At 44.7% G+C, this 20,567-nt stretch overlaps 2 protein-coding genes across 5 annotated transcripts; both read left to right on the forward strand.

The window, feature by feature from the left end:
• Positions 1-821: 821 nt before the first annotated feature.
• Positions 822-13,419, forward strand: nim1ka (NIM1 serine/threonine protein kinase a). Of its 4 annotated transcripts, none has more exons than XM_062516496.1 (5): positions 822-878; positions 8,757-9,555; positions 9,908-10,375; positions 11,711-11,979; positions 12,443-13,419. In XM_062516496.1, the coding sequence occupies exons 3-5, from the start codon at positions 10,024-10,026 to the stop codon at positions 13,205-13,207; spliced, it is 1,386 nt and encodes a 461-aa protein (XP_062372480.1). In that variant the 5' UTR covers positions 822-878; positions 8,757-9,555; positions 9,908-10,023; the 3' UTR covers positions 13,208-13,419. The 4 variants fall into 4 exon arrangements, with proteins under 4 accessions (XP_062372480.1, XP_062372479.1, XP_062372478.1 ...); XM_062516495.1 differs by lacking the exon at positions 822-878 and adding an exon at positions 1,254-1,344 and having other exon boundaries at positions 9,870-10,375; XM_062516494.1 differs by lacking the exon at positions 822-878 and adding an exon at positions 1,254-1,344.
• A 232-nt stretch (positions 13,420-13,651) lies between these two features.
• creb3l3l (cAMP responsive element binding protein 3-like 3 like) lies at positions 13,652-19,856 on the forward strand. Its single transcript, XM_062516517.1, has 10 exons — positions 13,652-13,769; positions 14,719-14,907; positions 15,832-16,189; positions 16,488-16,606; positions 16,719-16,811; positions 17,235-17,341; positions 17,656-17,724; positions 17,865-17,949; positions 18,112-18,205; positions 18,429-19,856. Exons 2-10 carry the CDS (start codon positions 14,770-14,772, stop codon positions 18,788-18,790), a joined length of 1,425 nt encoding a protein of 474 aa, XP_062372501.1. The 5' UTR covers positions 13,652-13,769; positions 14,719-14,769; the 3' UTR covers positions 18,791-19,856.
• Positions 19,857-20,567: the final 711 nt, after the last annotated feature.

Here is a 20,567-nt window from a genome sequence, read left to right on the forward strand (position 1 = left end):
TGTGGATCCTTTTGTAAAAGACAAAAAAAAAAATCACAATTTCAATCATCTTTGGCACAGAGCGTTACAGTATTGCATTGTCTAATAAACTTTGAGTTTTAAAACAAGAGCATACAAGATGGTGATGTTTGATGACGCCTTCTCGGTGTGCTAGTGTATTTCTGAACCAAAAAGTAAATATTCATGCGAAGATATTACCTTTTGTGGTTTTGCAATATCATTGGCATTATCGAAACAAGGAGTACTTAATGGTAGCACATAATGAAGTCCTCGGGCACAAAGGCTGCTCAAAGCGATACATAATGTCGCAATGTTCACACATTTTCATATATCCATCGTTGCTTTAATACATGAAACAAATGACCGATTGTCTCAGTCAGTCAGACGGGTACCTCAATATTACTCTGCTACCCTCTAGTGTTTGAATCAGTTTCCAAACTACAGTCGACTCCTTGCTGACTCATTTCGACTGTAAGTGAAGGTTCGTTTGCTTCGAATCAAGTTTTCCATGCCTCATGCTTTTGTTTGGATTGATTTGATATTCAGAGTGTTTACATAATATACGGTCCCATTTGATCATAGCCCTTCGAATCGGCTTTCGGAGTAGAGGAATTCATCCAGTGTGCTACAATGATGGATTACTGTACTCAACTATATACTGTAGCCTACTTCATCAACACTGTTGGTGTTAAAACGTGTTCATGTTATTTGCAGAGGTCTGTTGGCCCTAAGTTAATAAACATAACAACACGCTGTTTTACTCCCCACCGCAGTGTTGAATGTCACCGGTGGGTGTAACGAAAACAAGGAAATCATTTCGCCGGGTGGGTGTAACGAAAACAAGGAAATCATTTCGCCGACCTTCCAGAGCAAAAACTGTAAGTACCATGGATAGTTCCCACTGCGCACCATAGCTTAATAACATTCAGTTTTGCACATAATTTAGTCTCATACTGTTTAAGCAATGTCGTTAGTTTAGCAGTGTAGTGCACAGTATAGCCTACAAGGTAACTCTGTACACTCAAATCCGTTGTCTTTATTTGTGCTTCTAGAGAAGCAAATCCGATATCAACCTTTAAAATAAAATATATTGATGACGCAACATCTTCCCTGGGTTTCAGTTGGTTTAGATTCTGTTCAACTTCCTCCCCCATGCGTCTAATTGGCCACGAAAACTGTTAATCAAGAACCTACGACTCCCTGTTGCTGTTAGAAATCAGTATCATACACTTCAAGAGAATATGACAATATGTGAATAGGAGGAGTCATGCAGTGTCATTGAGAAAAACAACAAGATTATTAAATATGGGCACTGCCGTCTCTCGTGTGTCAGCTAGTTCGGAGGTAAGAGTTATCTTTCTATTTCCCGCAGTGTGCGCTGCAAGCATATGCTACTGGCATGACCAGTAGCCCGTCGAACTGATTAGACGGTAGCGATATTCTTTTTTCAAACCATTTATTTTTGCGTGAATTGAGACTGTTACTGACGAAATGCACAATTTTACCAATCATGCAGTCTCGCATAATTGTTCATAGTAGCCTATGTGTCCAACACCGTCACAGATGCCAAACGCACAAAATATCTCTCGCCGAACAACCAGCTTATTCCAATGGTGAAATTATTGCTATTATACAAGTAGTATTCCTGATAGTACACAAGAAGTCCAGGTTATAGATTAAATGCAGAGTTTACTTAGTCTTTGGTACTTTCACCTGACGGGCAGGTGCGATAACCTGGCAGCCTCTGAGCGCTACATCACAGCTCGTCTGAAATGACGCATTGATGTTGCCAGCGAGAGTCAATAAAATGCGCTTGTTTCAGCGCATGACAATAGGAGGGATTACCCACCTACGTGGTTAAAGCTTTGGTGTGATTTAAAGGTGAGCTGTCGCTGGCAGGACAGAGGGGCCACCACCTGCACAACCATCTGACATGAATTGGTTGTTCGGTTCTAAGTATAAGCTAAAGACTCTGGGAAAAGGTTGGAACTATTGACTTACAGTACACCATCACAGAGGTAAACTATCTTTAAGTGTTGTCTAAGTGTTGTTGGGGGGAAAGGGACATGAACAAGTCAAATGTGCATGATTCGTTCAAAATATTGTCTGGTGTATCAGCTGAGGCCTGCAACACCAAGGAAAAGTTAGGTCACTAAGTTCTGATAACATCAATTATTTAGAGAGAGAGGCTATTGAACTGTGGCAGTGAGCAGCAATACGACCAAAAGCATCAGCTGAGATCCTGGACATTGAACGGATGTGTGTTATACAGCAGCACTCCAATGGAAGTGTTCTTGCTTGGAAGCTTCTAGCATAGATCTTTAAAGAAGGTTGAGGGATAGAGTCTTCCTAATGACTGTCAAATGCAATGCTATTCATTAGTTTTGCTTTGATTGCTGGCCTTCGTCGTCCGAGTGAAACTTTTGTGTTTTGGAGCCTTTGAAGGTGCATCAGTTGTGAGCTTTGTTTGGCATTGAGGGATAAAAGCCTCTTTGATGCCTCGGAATAAATCAGGAAATGCAAATGCAACGGAAATAGCTTTTTATACTGGTTCCCCATCATCTGCATGACCCCCTCCCCTCTGCCTCGAGCCCTTTCTTGAGGCCAACACATGATCAAATGGCACCTTAATTAATATTTTTTTGTTATGATGATTTTTGACACATTTGAGGGTTATGTAATAATGGCAAACCTCACTTCTAACAATCACTTCTGGGGTAGTTTGAAGTGCGGTGCTGTAAAGAAAATAACATGTTTAAGATTTTTTTTATTTTGGTGATGTCAACACCATCGCTGCACTGCAGGCTACCATGTAGCCGGTGAAAACACACACACACACACACACACACACACACACACACACACACACACACATACCTCCTCTGAGGTGAATGCCAACAGCATTGCGAGGATTTCTTCTTCCTTAGCAGTGCCATGGTAACTATAAGGGCCCTAGAGTATCATGGCTAATGAGTCTGCGTGGATTCATGCGCTCGGGGGAAGAAGAGCCTGTCCATCAGGAGACTGAGTGCGTAACACGGAACGTCCAATTTGCCAACCTCAGTTGTCCTCTCTCGCTTATGTTTTTACATTTCTGCACAGTATACTGATATACAGAGTAGTGGGCTATTAGGCCTTTAAAGCTGAGTAGGCAAGCTTTGTATGCAGTTGCCAGTGCATTGCACCGCGAGGAGTAACCCTTACCATAAGTACACTCTACTTATAGGTGCAATCATCACAAAACTGACTCTTACCATAAGTACACTCTACTTATAGTTGCAATCATCACAAAACTGAGATGAAGTGTCATCACAAAGTTGGCCGCTCAGCCCTCCTTAGATGATTTGTATTTTGTCCATATGGAGACAGTCATGCCACAGTGCTCTGGTAATATCAGTCATCTGAGGCCTTCGCTGCATATGAAATGCTAGTAAATAACAATGAAGAACTTTATTGCTGGTCATGTGAACACTACACTGAAACTGTAACACTAGCTGACATAAAGAACTGGGCACATGTAGAAGTGGGTTCATTATTGCTGTCGTTTGTGAAAGAATTTAAACATGCAGTAAAAGAAAGCACTAGTTCCAAGCTATTTAAAAATGGCAGGGGGGTGTTTTGTGTGTGTGTGTGTGTGTGTGTGTGTGTGTGTCTAAAACTCGTGGAATTGTTTGCCCATACAAATTCCAGAGTGGACCACCTCTTGGTTCCTAGGCTTGCTGGCCTCCTATTGTCTCCCATCTATTCACCCCTGAGCTCTTTATCCTCCTGGACCAGGCATCTCAATTAATGCACATGGGGAGCTCTCTCTATGTGTGTGTGTGTGTGTGTGTGTGTGTGAGAGAGAGAGAGAGTCTGCTTTTGTATGCTTTTTTTGTATGCTATGCTAAACTTCTCAGTTTTCCCCAATGTGCAGCTCCCTTGCTCACATCACTCTTTCTGTCTCTCTCACTTTTACTCACCCACTCTTTATCCTCTTCGTCTCTCTCTCTCTCTCTCTCACTCTTTCTTTTGCTCCTTTCCCTCACTCACCCCTCCCCTCGCTGGTGGTGATTCTGAGTGGGTATCCCAGAATTCTCTCTGACTGCCGAGGCACATGTTGTTATTTTGTCTCGATGGGGGAAGAGATGATGTCAGTAGCTTGATGATCCTCCACATTTTGCGCCACCTGACGTGCAGGCTCTTGAGCAGCTCAAAGCCAGCTGGTGAGTAATGTCGCACTATTTGGAATTACATGTGGGTCGTTTTTCACGAAGGCGCACGAAAATGGGTAGATGCTTGTATACCGATACTGTTGTGTCTTCATGTACAGTTGTTAAGTTGAAATGGAAGGGTATAGTCATTAAATGTGAGGTGATGTTTGTTAAAAAAGAAGAAAAATCAAAGCTATATTTTTAGTTTAATTTTAGAAGTGTATATTCACCAGAGCAGGTACTGAAAGATGACCTAATCAATTAAAGGAAACACAACTCTTGCATTTTCATCTTGTTTTATCTGCTACTTATTTGAACTTTTCTAGCAAATGTCAGTAGTCTGACATGTCTTAGACATACACACACTGAGCACAGATTAAACTTTTACTCAATTTGATACCATTCTTAAGTCAGTTTGACATCATTTGTTGGTCACTTAGGGTACTGTCATCCATTCTGCGACGTGATTGTTTATTACTATGCTTATGGCTTATGTAGAACATGCACCCACCCAATGTAAAGAGGTGAGGAGCAGTGTTTGCCTCTGGTGAATGTCCGTCCAATGGCCGAGTGAAATCTCACTGCAGAAATACAATACCAGAGCAGTGTGTATGCTGAGCTCGCCTCTCTTATCTGATAGCTAGTAATTACAGCCTAATCCTCAGCTGGGGTGGCTACACTCAAGCAAGCACAATGCATTGCCAGGCAACCAGGTGAAATGGTCAAACAGACCATAGATGTAAAAACCTAGATACTGCGTTGTCATTTGTCATTTGGCGTATTCAACGCCTGTTGTTTTTAAATGTGTTATAAACAAAGTGACTTGAGTGAAACAGACTTTATGGCAGGTTCCATGTCTTTACCAGAAGTATAGGATGTGTTGAAATGGCAGAGTGCAGAGTACTTTGTAATCCCCCCCGAATGAGCTCTCTTTCAGAATGACATCTTTGGAGTGTGTTAATTTATTCTGATTGCCACTGATTTGGTGTCCCCTTGTGATTGATAAGGTCTGCCTGACACGCCTTTTGTTTTTGATCTTGGTCTGAATAGTCGATTACCTTTCGGGTCCTCATTTCAGAGGCTACATGCTGTAGCCTACATGTGACTGATTGTAGGCCATGCAATCAAGTAAGTGTGTGTGTGTGTGTGTGTGTGTGTTTGTGTGTGTGTGTGTTTTCACACAGACACACCTGCTGTTTCCCACATGAATGAGCTGCTCCGTCCATGCCAGTCCCTGAACTGAGATCAGTGGGGAGCACTCGTGGTGTGGAGAGGCACAGGAAGGGTGTTTGAAGGTGGAGGAGCTGGAGTGTTCATCCTGGAGAGGCACACACACTTTGATTTCCTCTGCCTTGCTCCCCCCTCCCCCCTCCCCCCTCGACAGACCCACTGGCTCTGGAGAGAATCAAAGACGCTAGAACACAAACCTCATCCATGCTAAAACATGGATGGTGGCAGGTCTTTAATTCTTCCAGATTAATTGGATGGGGAAAAAAAACAGTCTGATGCCAGAGGTTGGTTTTTCTGTTTCTCATTTGTTATGGAACCCAATTATTTTATTGTAGCTGAAGTGGTCATCAGTTATTTTAGCAACGAAGGCTAATCTAGACCGGCCATTTAGCTTAGTAAGGGTTCTATTTTCAAGGAAAATGTTCTTTAGATATTACTGGCCTTATTGTAATGGTGGATTTTATTTTAGTGCAGTAGATACACGGCATATATGGGTACATAACATAACTGCTGCACTGTGCTGCATGTAGTGTACTGTCCGAAGAAGATCAATCACGCTTCTCAACTTATCGTCATCACCACACCTTCAACTCCTTGTACACTGCAACTCTTACATGCTCTATCTACCTTTGGTTGCGGAATGAGTGATGAAACTCAGATTTGAAAAATGTGTGTACAGTGTGTGCTATTTATCGTCATATTCTCTTTGAGGTCACAAACTAGTGTGCACTACCTAACCAAGGTCTGCAGCGATGGATAAAGTACTGTATTATTGGACAGTTCATGACCGGTGACATCTGACAAGTCTGTATTTGAATTGGAAGTATTTGCATTGCTGTATTAGCAAGTATTCTGTTCACCTGCGTGAATGTCTGTACAGACTTTTGCGCAGTGCTTCAAAAAGACAAGTCTGCATGTGTCTACTAGTGGGTATACGTTAGTGAGTGTATTCATCTGTGTGTGTGCCTTGCCAGTGGGCTGTGTGTTTGTACAATCTTGGGTGCACTGCCATTATATGTGTGTGTGTGTGTGTGTGTGTGTGTGTGTGTGTGTGTGTGTGAGTAAGTGTGTGCATTTGTTTGTGTTTGTTCGTAAAAAACAAAACAAACAAAAGGCTTATTCCTTATCAGCCTAGTATCCACCAAGTAGAATGTGCTCGGCGTTTCAGTGCCCTTTGACAAAACCCCTATGTGCTTATTATGACAGCGATCATAATAAATAGGGAGAGAAAGCTCTGTTGTTGCTCTTTGCTTTTAGGCACAGATAAGTCTACCCCTTTTTTTTGTAAAGTTAGACTTACGACTGTACACTTAAGACTGTGCCCATCATTTAATTTGAATTACTGTAGGTCCATCAGTGTTTTCCCATAGCAGACATCTTTATTGTAACTAGTAGAATGAGAGGACTGAAACAGAGTCTTATAAGAGGCTAAGCAGCAGAGTAGAGGAGCCATGGCTTATAAATCATCTTCTAATGATCTTCATCTTGAGTAATACTGCAAAACAATTTAGCGCCCTTCTGTTTAAAAGGAGGTACATCATGCATCATCTTGAATTTCTTCTGCTTATGTCTGAGGAAGGGCAGTGTGGCCCGAAACGTCACATGTGGTGAATAAAAGAAATAATCTATTGGAGCCTTAGTGTGCAGACTTTTTTTGTCCTTTTCATCTTGAATTTCCCCTTGGGGATCAATAAAGTATCTATCTATCCATCTATCTATCTATCTATCTATCTATCTCATGCTGTGTAGCCTGTTTTTAAGCCAATTAATAGCAACTTTATATTAATGTTACTTTCTAAAATCATCAAATGCATTTTGATGGTAGGCCTACAAATTTATTTAACGGCGATTATTTTGACCGGCGTAACCATAGCTAGCGTAGCTGTCATATGGGATTGTTTTTTCCCATCAACTTCCTGAATTTTTGGTCAGTGATTCCCTGACACCGAAACGTCGGGACACATGATGAAACTTTGTGGGCTTGTAGCCCCACTAGACTTTAACAGAAAAAAAATGGTCTGGTCCCCACAGCCATACACACACACACACACACACACACACACACACACACACACACACACACACACACACACACACACACACACACACACACACACACACACACACACACACACACACACACACACACACACACACACACACACACACACACACAAACATGCACACACACAAACACGCACACAAGCACACACGCACACACATACACACACACACACACACACAGAGAATGTGTACTGAGCTGAGGTAATATTTTGTACCGCTATGCGGTACATCTAGTTAGACTGTTTTTGGTAGAAACAATATCTAATGACGTCTCACAAGTCATCAGTTGTCCATCAGCCTTTGTGTGTATATGGCCATGGTTACGTACTTCATGTGTGTCAAACATAGTCTCCAACTGTTTTCAGTTGGAGGCTATGCCAACTAAGCTGTAAGAAAGACAGATACAGAAAGAGTTTTTACCCACTGCAATAGCGCTTTATAATGACTCCCCCCTGAGCAGAGAGAAGGAGAAGAATAATCTTTTAGAATAATTTTTTTATAATAATCTTTTTAGGCTATGTCTTGTGAATTATATGATTACAGTATGAGTGTTGTGTTTATGGTTGCTGGAGCACTGTAATTTCCCTTTGGGGGTGAATAAAGTATCTCTATCTCTATCTCTATCTCTATCTCTATCTATCTCTCTCTCTCTGTCTTTATGACTATCTGTACAGTATATCTTAGTTTAGTTTAGTTTATTCACAATACCACTTCAAACACATAATACAGTAGGGGTACAAAATGAAAAGGGTAGAGTGAATGGGTACCCCAAGGAAGCTTGGAACGTCATTGAGTCACTGTTGTCGGATGTACGGCACCAGCTCTAATGAACAAGCCTGCTGAACTAATTGACTGAGCGGACAAGAGTCTCCTCTTTGGGGAGGTCGTTAAGAGCTCTCTGTACGTGAGACATTTGCCACGAGTCCTAGAAATGTTCTAGGACTGATCATTTCAAAGTAGACGCACACACGTCTTAAGGACTTCCCCCCTGACCCACTCTTTGTACAACGTGTACACATCGCATGTATACCCACTGGAAATCACTGTGTGCAAAAAGTTTTTGAGTGGCAAGAAAGTCACTTGATCAGATGTGCTGTTGTTGTTGTTAGTTGTTGTTGTTGTTGTTAGTTGTCAAGAGGCTGTTTTTAATGAGGAGTCTTAAAGACTCACCTGTCGCATATGGCAGTGGTAGGCATGTCCTCTTTAAATCCTTCTATCTCTCCCTCTCTCCCCCCCTCTCTCTCTCTCTCTCACTCTCTCCCTCCATAGGCGTAAAGGGGATCCCTGGCTGTGCCAAAGACTAAGGTGGAGATTTGCAGAGCCGATAAGTAAAGCCGGGATTAGGATCTGTGGGCAACCAGCGTGCGCTCTAATCCCGGCAGCCGGGTGGCCGGCAGAGAGAGAGAGCGAGAGCGAGAGAGCGAGAGAGAGAGAGAGAGGGGAGGTAGCCGGACGCTGGGGAAACGTGAGCCAGAGAGGAGCCAGAATCCGAGAGAGGCGGTCGAGACCTGTGGAGTGGCGGTGGCGGCGGCGGCGGTGGCGGCGCTGGTGAAGAGGGACCTTTTTGCTGGCGACAGGAGAGAGCTCTGGAGAGTCCCCCCGGGGGCGGCTTTTCGTGCTGAAGACATCATGTTCCGCTGAGCGGGGCCACAAAGGAGCCTCGGCAGCAGGAGGAGGAGGAGGAGGAGGAGGAGGAGGAGGAAGAGGAAGAGAGGGAGGGGGGAAGACGTGCTCCTCCGCGTTTGGGAGCAGGGGAGGTTGGCAATCACAGCGCCCTCGGCACACTCAACACCAGGCTCTCTCTCTCTCTCTTTCTTTCGTTCTCTCTCTTTCTTTCACTCTCTCTCTCTCTCTCTTTCGCTGCCTCTCTCTCTCTCTCTCTCTCGATTAGTTTGAGTCACAGGTGATGAGGGGCCGGTGGCGCCAAGAGCCGATCTGTCAGCAGCGACCACCAGCTCCTCTCCCCCTCGTCCACTTTAGCATCTGCCCGTTTCTGAGGGCTTTTTAGGATGCGGAGACGCATGGACACGCCTGAGGTCAGAGTGGCCACTGAGGACAAGATGCAGAGGTGAGCGGTCACTGCACTAGAAAGGTCAGCCAATCAAGCGTGTTGAATTGGCTTCATCAGCTCGTTGTATCCACTCCAGAATGTTCCATGTTCAGGAAAGTAGTGTAGACAAGATTATTTTTTTTTACTAGTGCTATTGACATCATTCACATAAATGCTTTATTTACCATTACGGGAATGCTACTCATATATTTGTGTTTGTATGATATGTACGTTGTTTATGTGTTCCTTGTAATGTCTATTGTCAGTTCCAAGTCAGTCCATGTTCACATTTCAGTTCACAAAACATTTTTTCCATTTTCCCATTTTTCCAGTGTTTGCTGATGATCCATCTGCTGTGCCTCTTTGACAGTGTGTCACCTGAAAAAGACCAGACCTCCTTGCCATGAGTTAAACTCCTTCCTGCCCCCTCACCCCCTCCTTTCCACCTGCCCCCACCCCGCCCCACCCCCTCGCCCCCAGGACGGGATGACGGCCGTGCACCCATCTGAGGCGGGCACTTCCTCCTCCGCCAGCTCCGTGCCCGCGGTGCGCCCCGGTGCAGCCGTGGCCCCTGCGGCCCCCCCTGGGGGCCCCTCTCAGCGCTACGCCCGCTGGAGCCGGCAGGACAGCTCGGACATCTGCACGGACGACGAGGGCGGCGGGGGCCCGCCGCGACGCCTCTCGCCCCTGGAGAAGCTCAACCTGGACATGTGCCAGGACGAGAGGGTGGTGCGCGAGCTGACTGTGGGCCGGCGCATCGGCTTCTACAAGGTGCGCGGCGAGATCGGCTGCGGCAACTTCTCCCACGTCAAGCTGGGCATCCATGCCCTGACGAAAGGTAATACAACGTTCTAAACATCAACAGACGAACACTGTTTAAATCATCTAATAGATCTTCCATCAACTTATTAAATCGTATTAATCCATTGATGCTTATGCTTCCAATTACTGTACGTTGAACTGTTGACACTGGCACTGTTTTCTCAGATGAAGTACTGTACTGATAAGAACTGTCATTTCACATCGTGCATGAGGGAATGACGTGGCTTACGTGTTCCCTGTGAATTATTGCACCGTACTGTAAATGGGACGTATTAACTCCCCACTTAATTTTCCTCTCCTCATGACACCCACAAGCACACTCTTGTCTGAAGTTTCCACCAGCAGCTGAAGTGTGCTAGCGCCCTCACAATTAATTAGGCCCCGATGCAATCAAGTGATATCTGACCTTGGGCCGCTTACCACATTACAGGCAAAGCGCAATGACACACGACACGGCGCATTGCATATTTTATCATTTTTATGATGCCCTCCTTGACATGGTAATGTGAAGTGGGGGGGATTGCCCGGCTCCCTCTGTCAGCGGCCTCCGAGCGCCACATCGGGAGCGGACGACTCGTCTGGCCTGCATTGATCGGAACGTCTCGGGTTTCTCCACAGACGTCTCGAATTTCAGCTCGCCTCATTAGAAAGTGAAAGGGTGTGTTGAGGACAGATGTGATCTGGCCTTCCCCAGCAGTGAGATGAACGAGGAGGCGCTGGCTTTGGTCATCTGGAAATCCACGACGAGGTGTAATGAGACTCTCAGTGTGCCCCTAACAAAGCAGATTTGGAGAAGTCGCCATTAGCCTTCAATTATTCATGCATATTGAATTACTATAGCACTTTCATTGCCGTTCAAGTTCAGACTTGTTATGATATCAAAGACAGATAGATAGGGCATGCCCTGCAGTTCTCCTGTGAACTTTTACAAAGCCATGCCTTACTGGCATGTGAATGAACCCATATGTTACTGTCATGATGCATGGTGTCATTGGATGACTATTTATGTAAATAATGATGTTGAACTATGTACCCTGTGGTTACGTTTCTGTGTACGAAATGGGCTATATAAATAAACTTGTCTTGCCTTGCCTTGCCTTGCCTTGCCTTGCCTTACCCATAGCGATCAGCAGGGATGAAAGCAATGATGTGACATCAATGGAATATTAGCTTCTTGTTCTGGTCATAACCAGCGCGAGTTATCTTTTGTTTTTTCCATCTGTGGTATTGCAGTTGCATATTTTCCACTTTCATGGTGTGCATTTTTGTCATGGTAGTGCGTTTTTATAGATGACAAATGTATCCACATACACTCTTATTTATATATTGCTGTCCCCTTTCTCACCCACAGACAAAGTGGCCATCAAGATCTTGGACAAGACCAAGCTGGACCAGAAGACACAGCGTCTGCTCTCGCGAGAGATCTCCAGCATGGAGCGCCTGCACCACCCCAACATCATCAGGCTCTACGAGGTGGTGGAGACCCTGACGCGCCTGCACCTGGTGATGGAGTACGCGGCCGGGGGAGAGCTCTACACCAAGATCAGCACCGAGGGGAAGCTCTCGGACATCGACTGCAAGATCGTCTTCTCCCAGGTCCTGTCGGCCGTGAAGCACATGGTAAGCGTGTCCGGCTGTGTGTCAAGCCGTAGAGATGGCCAGTCGAAGGGTTGGCTTGGTTGGGCGCCAGAGTCTGTGGAAGAAAAAAACATTAAAGTATCATCATGTCAGCTTTGGTTGATCTGTTGATTTGGATGCTTGCTGAGTCAAATGAACTCTCGCAAAGTCATGATCCAATTGTGGACTGCACCTTTGAAATGTGTTGTGTGTGAGCTGTACCAAATATTCCCTTGAGATTCATCAGCCTGGCTGGAGTGAGTTGCAAAGCCAAGTTAGTAAATAAAGGTTAACCCTTCAGACTAAATATTAATGAGGGTTGAACCCTGATCGAAGCATTGCTAAAATAGGCATGATGTTGGATGTGGCAAGGGTCCTCCCTCATATTGTCATGTGAGGAACCCTGGTCTGTTATGCTTCAGAAGAACTTAGAACGTAAGAACTGATCTCTCTTCTCTCCCTGCAGCATGACAACAACATCATCCATCGGGACCTGAAGGCGGAGAACGTGTTCTACACCTGCAGCACCTGCGTCAAGGTGGGCGACTTCGGCTTCAGCACGGTGAGCCGGCGCGAGGAGACCCTCAACACGTTCTGCGGCTCGCCGCCGTACGCCGCGCCCGAGCTCTTCCGCGACGAGCACTACATGGGCGCCTGCGTGGACGTGTGGGCGCTGGGCGTCATGCTCTTCTTCATGGCCACGGGCACCATGCCCTTCCGCGCCGACACCGTGGCCAAGCTCAAGCGCTGCATCCTGGACGGCGCCTACGCCATCCCGGCCTACGTGCCCGAGCCGTGCCAACAGCTGCTCCGCGGCGTCCTCCAGCCGCAGTCGAGCGACCGCCTCACCGTGGCCCAGGTCATGGCCTGCGCGTGGCTGCGGCCCGTCGACTTCCCGCCGGCCGTCGAGCCCTTCAAGCTGGACCCGCTCTACCTGGTGGAGGCCGAGCCCGGCGAGCTGGAGGAGGACGAGCTGGAGGTGAAGAGCATCCTGGAGGCGCTGGGCATCACCGCCGAGCACCTGCACAACAACCAGGGCAAGGACTGCCGCAGCTCCATCACCGGCGTCTACCGGATCCTGCTGCACCGGGCGCACAAGCGCCGCGCCGTGGACAGCATGCCGGTGGTGACGCGCGTGGTCAGCGCCCCCGTCGCCTCGTACCCTAAAAAGGACCGCCTGAAGGCCTACCGGAGCCTGCGGCACACGTCCAAGCTGTGCGTCATTCTCTGATCTCTGCAGAGGGACTAGTCTTAAACAGGGATTGGCCTATTTCTTTTTGAGAGCGTGCAAGAGTGTGGTGCTTGAGTGGACTAGAGAAGTATAGAACATGTATTTTTCATTATGACAAGAACATAAAATGAATTGCCTGATCAGGAGAAGGTGAACATGGAGCTCATCTTGTCGAACTTTGCGTATGAACACCTTTGAGTTTGTGTGATGATAATGCCATAATTGTCATGTCTTGTTAATATGCATTGTATCCAATAAAACTATATTATTGAATATGAACCTTCTGAAGTTTATGCTTTTGGCCAAAGGTTTGTGAAGCGAGATTCACATATTCCCATGCAAAAGCCTCCATCAAATGACACTAGGTTTCCCAGAATGCATTTCGAAGACGTCGAATACGGTGACTCGCCACTACCGTACGTGATGACGCAATTTTTGTCTTGTTGGAGGGTGATTTCATCAGGAAGGCAAGACACCCGCTGCGGTTTGCTCTATTCATGTGATTGCAACATCTTACGCTAGTGAGAACAGTGATAGCCATACAAGAGTCGCGACAAATTAGGTAAGATGATTCATGAATTCCTAATGTATGAGCTGTTAACACACAACCAATGCAAATGTAGACTCCGCTATGGTAACGGTAGTCTTTTATGCTATATTATATAGCTGGTTGGCGTAAGTTTACCAAGACTGTAAGGTAGTCTTGTTAATGTTAGCCTTGGAAGTCAAAATAAAGCTAACGTCCACAAGTGTTAGATGTCTCACTACTTTGGCTTGTTTGACAGAACTGGTTTGTTGAACAACATGCGTTTGGCACGTTTTACTTTTATATTTTGCTTTCTTAAGGTTGCTAAGCTAGCCATCCTATTTATTTGGGCAAATAGCATTGTAACCCTGTCTGAGGAAATGACAGCAAGTTTCCTGTTTTTGTGGAATGCCGTCAGACAATCTAATGTCAAAGTCGTACATGTGCAACGCTTGACCGATATACGATAACTTAGGGCAAAGTCCTGCTAGGAAATCATACATGTCAAAGCCATATCTGACGGATGGTCGGTCTGGGTGCATAGCCAATTGCAACGTAACGTGCATGTGTTTTGACAAGTAGGCGCGTCCATTAATGTTATGCCCCTCTCTGATTCGGATCGATCTAAAAACCAACAAAGCACGCATACCTTGCTCGTTTAATTTCACAGTGTGTGTACGTTTGGTCTGAATTCCATACTTAGATGTAGTGCCGATGTGGCACCGCGTTTCTTTGTCATGTTTTCGTGTTGGCCTACATGTGTCATGTGATGTTTGTAATGGGTGTGGATACCATTATTTATTTTATGGCAGGAGATGTACGCGAGCTTGTCCTGTCGAAATAAAGCGTTTTATTCTTGAAATACTTTAGCCTAAGTCAAATGCATGCTGTTCGTAAGGTGTTGTTGGTAGAGGCCCACGTGTAGGCGTTCTTGTTGACATCCTGTTCTTCTAAGTAACAACGCCTTTGTTTCCTGTTAAACCAGCATTTCGGGGTCTACGATCCCTGTTGATAATCGGTGAATTCTCCATTCACGATGTCTCTCGCCGACGATTTGCCGGAGATGGATGGAGCAGACCTGCTCGGACTCCTCTTTGAAGACCAAGATGTTGGGAACCAAGATCCATTATTCACTAATGGGGATATGCTTGACGACTGGCTGTCAGAACAAGATGTGAGTCTCTGGTCTCTGAACATAATCATGTTCCACGCAATTTATTTTTTATATTTCATGTCATATATTGTATTAGGGCATTTATATCTGCTTTTCTTTTCAGTTTTTTTCTTTTTTTGTTTAAAAAGGTTTCCATTTTAATTACACACTGCTAGAGAATTTGTGCCTTGAGAATATTGCAAGTGTTGCTGCCTGTTACATTATGTAAAACACATTCTGCTACAATTGATTTATAGACTTATATTGTTTTTGTCATAAGTCAATAAAGCCGCCTGCCCTACAATTAGGGTTTATACAGTTACAGTAATCAGCTTCTTAAGTACTTACACTAGACCATTATGTGTTACCACAACAGCTTGTGGTATCCGTTTTAAGGAAAGTTGCTTTGACGTCATTATGAAAACAGAGGGTGTGACTGGGAGGAGTGATTGGAGTCATAACTCTTTGGCAGACTCATTGTCAACAAGTGTGAACTTCAGATTTCAAATGCATGTGCTTCACAGTAGAATGTCTACCAGATTTTCTGGTTGTGTCTAATTGTGAAGTTGAATTAAATGCTGCATCACACAGTGCATATGGTGGTAATGAAAATGTAATAATGAGCAGAGTTAGAGTCTCGTCATCATGCATTTTCCTCATCATGTTTCTCAAATGCCAAGACTCATGTCAGCTCAGTCTGTATTGATGAGCTCCCCGTAATGGCCGTCTAAAGCCCGATGCACATCAAAGATTCCCGATGCAACGAGACCGAGTTGCAGCGGTGTGAATTAAATGTTGCACGTAGTTGCAAGCCATTGCAAGCCGTCGCAGAGCATTCAACATGTTTAATCCCAGTTGCAAGGTTTTAGAACGTCTCGTCTCATCTTGTCTGGAATCTTTGGTCTGAACCGTACTTAAGTGAAACTGGTATGTGTCCCATGTCAGGTGCTGAACGCCATGGACACGGAGGACTTCCTCAGCAGCCTGCTGGGCACGGAGGTGACCGCCGACGCCTCGTCCTGCCTCTCACACTCGCCCCGCGGCAGCGACAGCGGCATCTCCGACGACAGCGGCGGCTGCGGAGGCGCCGGTGCCAACTTCGTCTGCCCCAGCCCCCAGAGCAGCGACACGGAGCCGGCCTGCAGCCCCGTCTGTATGGACGACTCGCCCGAGGCCCAGCCCGAGACCCCCGAGGTGCTGGCCGTCCAGTCGGACCACAGCTACTCCCTCATGCAGAACGACGGCAGTATGCTCGAGAGCGTCAGGTCCGAAAGACCGGACTCTGATGTCTTCATCGATCTCGGTAAGTGATAGATAGATACTGCATTTATCCTCAGGGAAATGTAGGTATCAATAAACCTTTGAACTTCACCTACAAAAAGGACCCAAATCTCTCTTTATATGGGAAAAGATGACACCAGGATCTCCTTATTTGGGCAAAGACGGCAGCTTTTGGGTCCTTTTTGTAGGTGAACTTCAGAGGTCTATTTAGAGTTATGGAAAGTTAGTGAATAGACTCAATAGTGACCTAGAGTGGCCCCTAATGGTGTTGTGTTTTTGACCTGGATTACAATATGGATTTTCATTCATTTGTTGTTCAGATGACCTGGAGGAGGCCATGGTTGGAGACGACTGTTCTGATGAGCTTGACTGTTCCGATGAGCTTCCCTGCTCTCTCACCATCGAGGATTCAATGTATCAGAGTAACTCCCCAGACCAGGTATTGGGAAGTCAATATTACACCACAGAGTTGCATAAGAATAATGCTGGATTTTCGTATTTAGCTTTAAATATCTTTTACTGAGATGTTTATGGTTATGTGTAATCTTTAGTTCCAGTTCAAGGAGATGGTTCTTACTGATGAAGAGCGAAGGCTTCTTGCAAAAGAAGGCGCTACCATACCGACCAACATGCCTCTCACAAAGGTACAGTAATTCACTTTTGGGCATTATGACTTTTTTTTTTTTTAAAAGATTATTTTTATGGGGCTTTTTATGCCTTTAATTGGACAGGACAGTAGAGAGTATGACAGGAAGCGAGAGGGAGAGAGAACTGGGGTGGGATCCGGAAAGGACCACGGGGTGGGAATCGAACCCGGGTCGCCGGTGTGCGGTGCATGTGCCCCAGCCAGTCGCGCCACGGCTGGGGCCATTGGCATTAGGACTTCGTAATGTTTTGCTATGAGAAAAGCAAGCAAGTGAAGCAAGTCAATAGGGTGAAGGGACCTATGGTACTGTTTTTCAGCATTTCTGAGATCTTTTTTAATCTACTCCCTTGGGAAACGGTTGTGAGGAAAAATTTAGACCACCAATGCAGTGATTCTTTTTTTTTTTTTTTTTTTTCTGAAGGCTGAGGAGCGAACGCTGAAACGTGTGAGGAGAAAGATCCGGAACAAGCAGTCTGCTCAGGAGAGCCGCAAGAAGAAGAAGGCCTATGTGGATGGTCTTGAGAACAGGTAAGAATGTGGGAGGTGCTGAAGTGTCGTGTCACAATAGACACGATTGCTATAGGATTCATAGATATATATAGAACACGTTCCACATATATCTATGATAGGATTGCTATATACAGTGCGCTCAACTGACTTGACTGCATACTGTTTGCTGCTGCTTACCCGTAAAGCATTTTTGGATGCTGCCTCTCCTGTCTCAGGGATTGTGTATACATCAGAGTACTAGAGATCTAGATAATACTATAAACATGGTAATGTACTGTAGTGTATCAGACTGTAAATTGTAAATCTCAATGTATTGTTTTCCATTTGTGTAGGGTTGCAGTATGCACTGCCCACAACCAGGAACTACAGAAGAAAGTCCAGCTCTTGCAGAAGCAAAACATGTAAGCCAACCATTCCTCTCTAAAGCCATTTTATCCTTTTAAGTCTCTTCTATAACCAACAGCTTATTATGTGTCCATGTGTTCACACAACGTTGTGTTCTTAGTTGTGACTTGGTTGTTTTTGTTGTGGCACATTTTAGATCTTTAATTGAGCAGCTCAGAAAACTTCAGGCCATCGTGAAACTCTCCACAATGAAGACCACCACAACCAGCACCTGTGTTATGGTAAGTAGCATCTCATGTACTCAGCTCTGTTATTTTCTAGCGTGAGAGCTAAATGTTAAATAGCCAAGTTATTGCCTGGGAGTTTGATCAGTTTTTTATATTAATAGAGGGCCATAGATGTTGTATGTTGTTGTTAACCATGTTTGTTTGTTTGTTTTACAGGTGTTCCTGCTGTCCTTCTGTTTGATTATATTCCCATCTGTCAATCCATTTGGCAGCAATCAGCAAAAGGGAGAGCCATATACTCCTTCACATGGTGAGTCTCCTGAGTTGTAAACTAATCTGGGGCGCGTTTCCCAAAACCATAGTTGCTAACTAAGTTAGCCACTTTGTTGGTTGCAACGCAATTTCCCATTGCCAACCAACTAAGTTGCTAACAGGTTAGCAACTATGATTTTGGGAAATGGAACCCTGTTAGTCATCCCCAATCAAAGTAGTAGAGCTTAACTCGGATTCACTCTACCCTCAATTTCCCTCAGTGTTTTCGAGGAACATTCGCTCCCTGGACGCGTCAGCCGAGCTGCCGCTGGAGGTGGAGGAGGTGGACGTGGGAACGCCGTTGGTGGAGAACGCCATCCTCTCCAAACACAACCAGACGCCGGGCGTGCAGACGGTGGAGCAGCCCGACTCGGAGACCGGCGTCAACAGCAACTCGTCGTCAGACTTCCCCAACACCGCTGCCCAACAGGAGATGAAGCCGAGCGCCAACCGGGCCACCGAGGGCCACTGGGACGCTGCCCCCGCGCCCGTGGTTTACGAAGGCATCAACGCCAAGGAGAACTGGATCGACCCCAAACCGACTTCGGTCATTTTACAGCAACACCGCTCCGACGAGATGTAGGCTTGAAAGGGATATTTTTGTTTTTCTTTCCTTCTTTTTTAAATTCAGGGATATTACTCTCTGAAGGGCCTCATAAAAGACCCTTATCTTGACCTCTGTTCTTAGTGTCCTATGGGCAACTTGTGCAATTCCTGTTATTTGTAAGCCTTGATATATGTTTATAAATGTCATTGATTAACAAGATGAGATTTCACACAGGGCCCTTCAAATGAACTGTCATATTTTTTTTTTGTTTACATTTTTTTCAAATGTAGAAAGTGTATGTTTTGTTGGCCAGTAAAACAGCACTTTGTCCTTGTACGTTGCTACTGAGCTTTTGACTGCACTTTCCTCATGCACCTTCAAAGCTACTTCCTGTGTAACAGGCCATGTCATGCCATGTCACGCAAAGAGAAACGTAAAGTTTGTCCCTCAGTGCTCACGTTTGATAAGTGATGGGCATGAACTCAAGTGCTCACATAAAGCCATTGCTGGGCAGTTGGCCATTAGTCGTATTCATTTCCCTTGTAACAAGGGTGTCCATGCTTGTAGTTTTCCTAAAGGTTACTTAACCTCCTTAGATGTTTGCAGATGCCATTGGCTTAATTTGCTCTTAAATAACGAAGGACTGTCCACCCCCCACTCCTTTGATTTTTTATTTTTATTTTATTTCTGTTCTGTTCTGTAATTTATTTTATTTTTTGCTTACTTTATGCTTCACTGTAAATATGATTTTGCAACCATTTCTGCTAGCACGTTGGCTTGCAATCAACTTTCAAATGGTTGTGGGTTTGGATGTACCCAGTATTTGTTATATTGGTTCCTGAAAATGTAATGACCTGCCTAGTCAGTGATGCATTTCGTCATCTGTAATTTTTATGTATTTTATTTGTGCTCATAAAGGTACAAAGTTATGGGATCTTTAATATTTTCACCTGTTCATGATGGTGTAAGGAAAGATAAATGTTATAAAGTAGCACTGATGTATCCTAGCATAGACTGTGAATGTGTACACCTTTCTTCAGATCATGTTACTGAAATTACTCAATTAAAATGAATGTTTTATTAAAAAGGTCTTAAAGCTTGATTACATTCTGTCTATTTTCTTTGTGTGGATAGCAGGTTGACGTGTGCATTCTGAACATGGCCACATGTGCCACCAGGGGGCACTACACAATAGTGAATATGGTGTGAACTGGATTGAAAAGAGATAGCAAACAGACAATGGAAACGGAACAAACAGATCATAGCTTGTCTGATGTTCATAAGGCACAGGTTAGGCCTATAGTAGGCTAGGCCTTAACTAACAAGCCAAACGTCAGATAGCCTTATTTTGGCAAACAGTCCTGGTAAACTTCAAAGTAACCCTAAGAACTAAAAAAAATCTTACCGTATTTTGGGACAAAATATTATAGTTATCTTATGGATAATTATCTGGATTTCACCCGGCAGCTCGGACTGGAAACCTGCACATCTACAGTGCCCTCCAAAAAGTTGCTAAAGTTGACAATACAAAATAATCTTTTGTAAATTGATCTTAATGCCTTAAATGGAACCTAAAGGGGATATTTTTGCCTAATGCCTTAAATGGAACCTAAAAGGGATATTTTTGTTTTTCTTTCCTTTTTTTTAAATTCAGGGATATTACTCTCTGAAAATGAGGAAATAGTCAACCTTTAAGGACATAATTTTCTTTGTGAATGAATAATGTATTGTAAATAAATAAATGTTTTCCTTAAAATTATAGGAATGTTAAAGTATTTTAGACATAATATAGAGGTAGTATAAAAGTACTAAG

This window comes from Sardina pilchardus, chromosome 16 (genome assembly GCF_963854185.1).
Source record: "Sardina pilchardus chromosome 16, fSarPil1.1, whole genome shotgun sequence".
Classification (NCBI taxonomy): Eukaryota; Metazoa; Chordata; class Actinopteri; order Clupeiformes; family Clupeidae; genus Sardina; species Sardina pilchardus.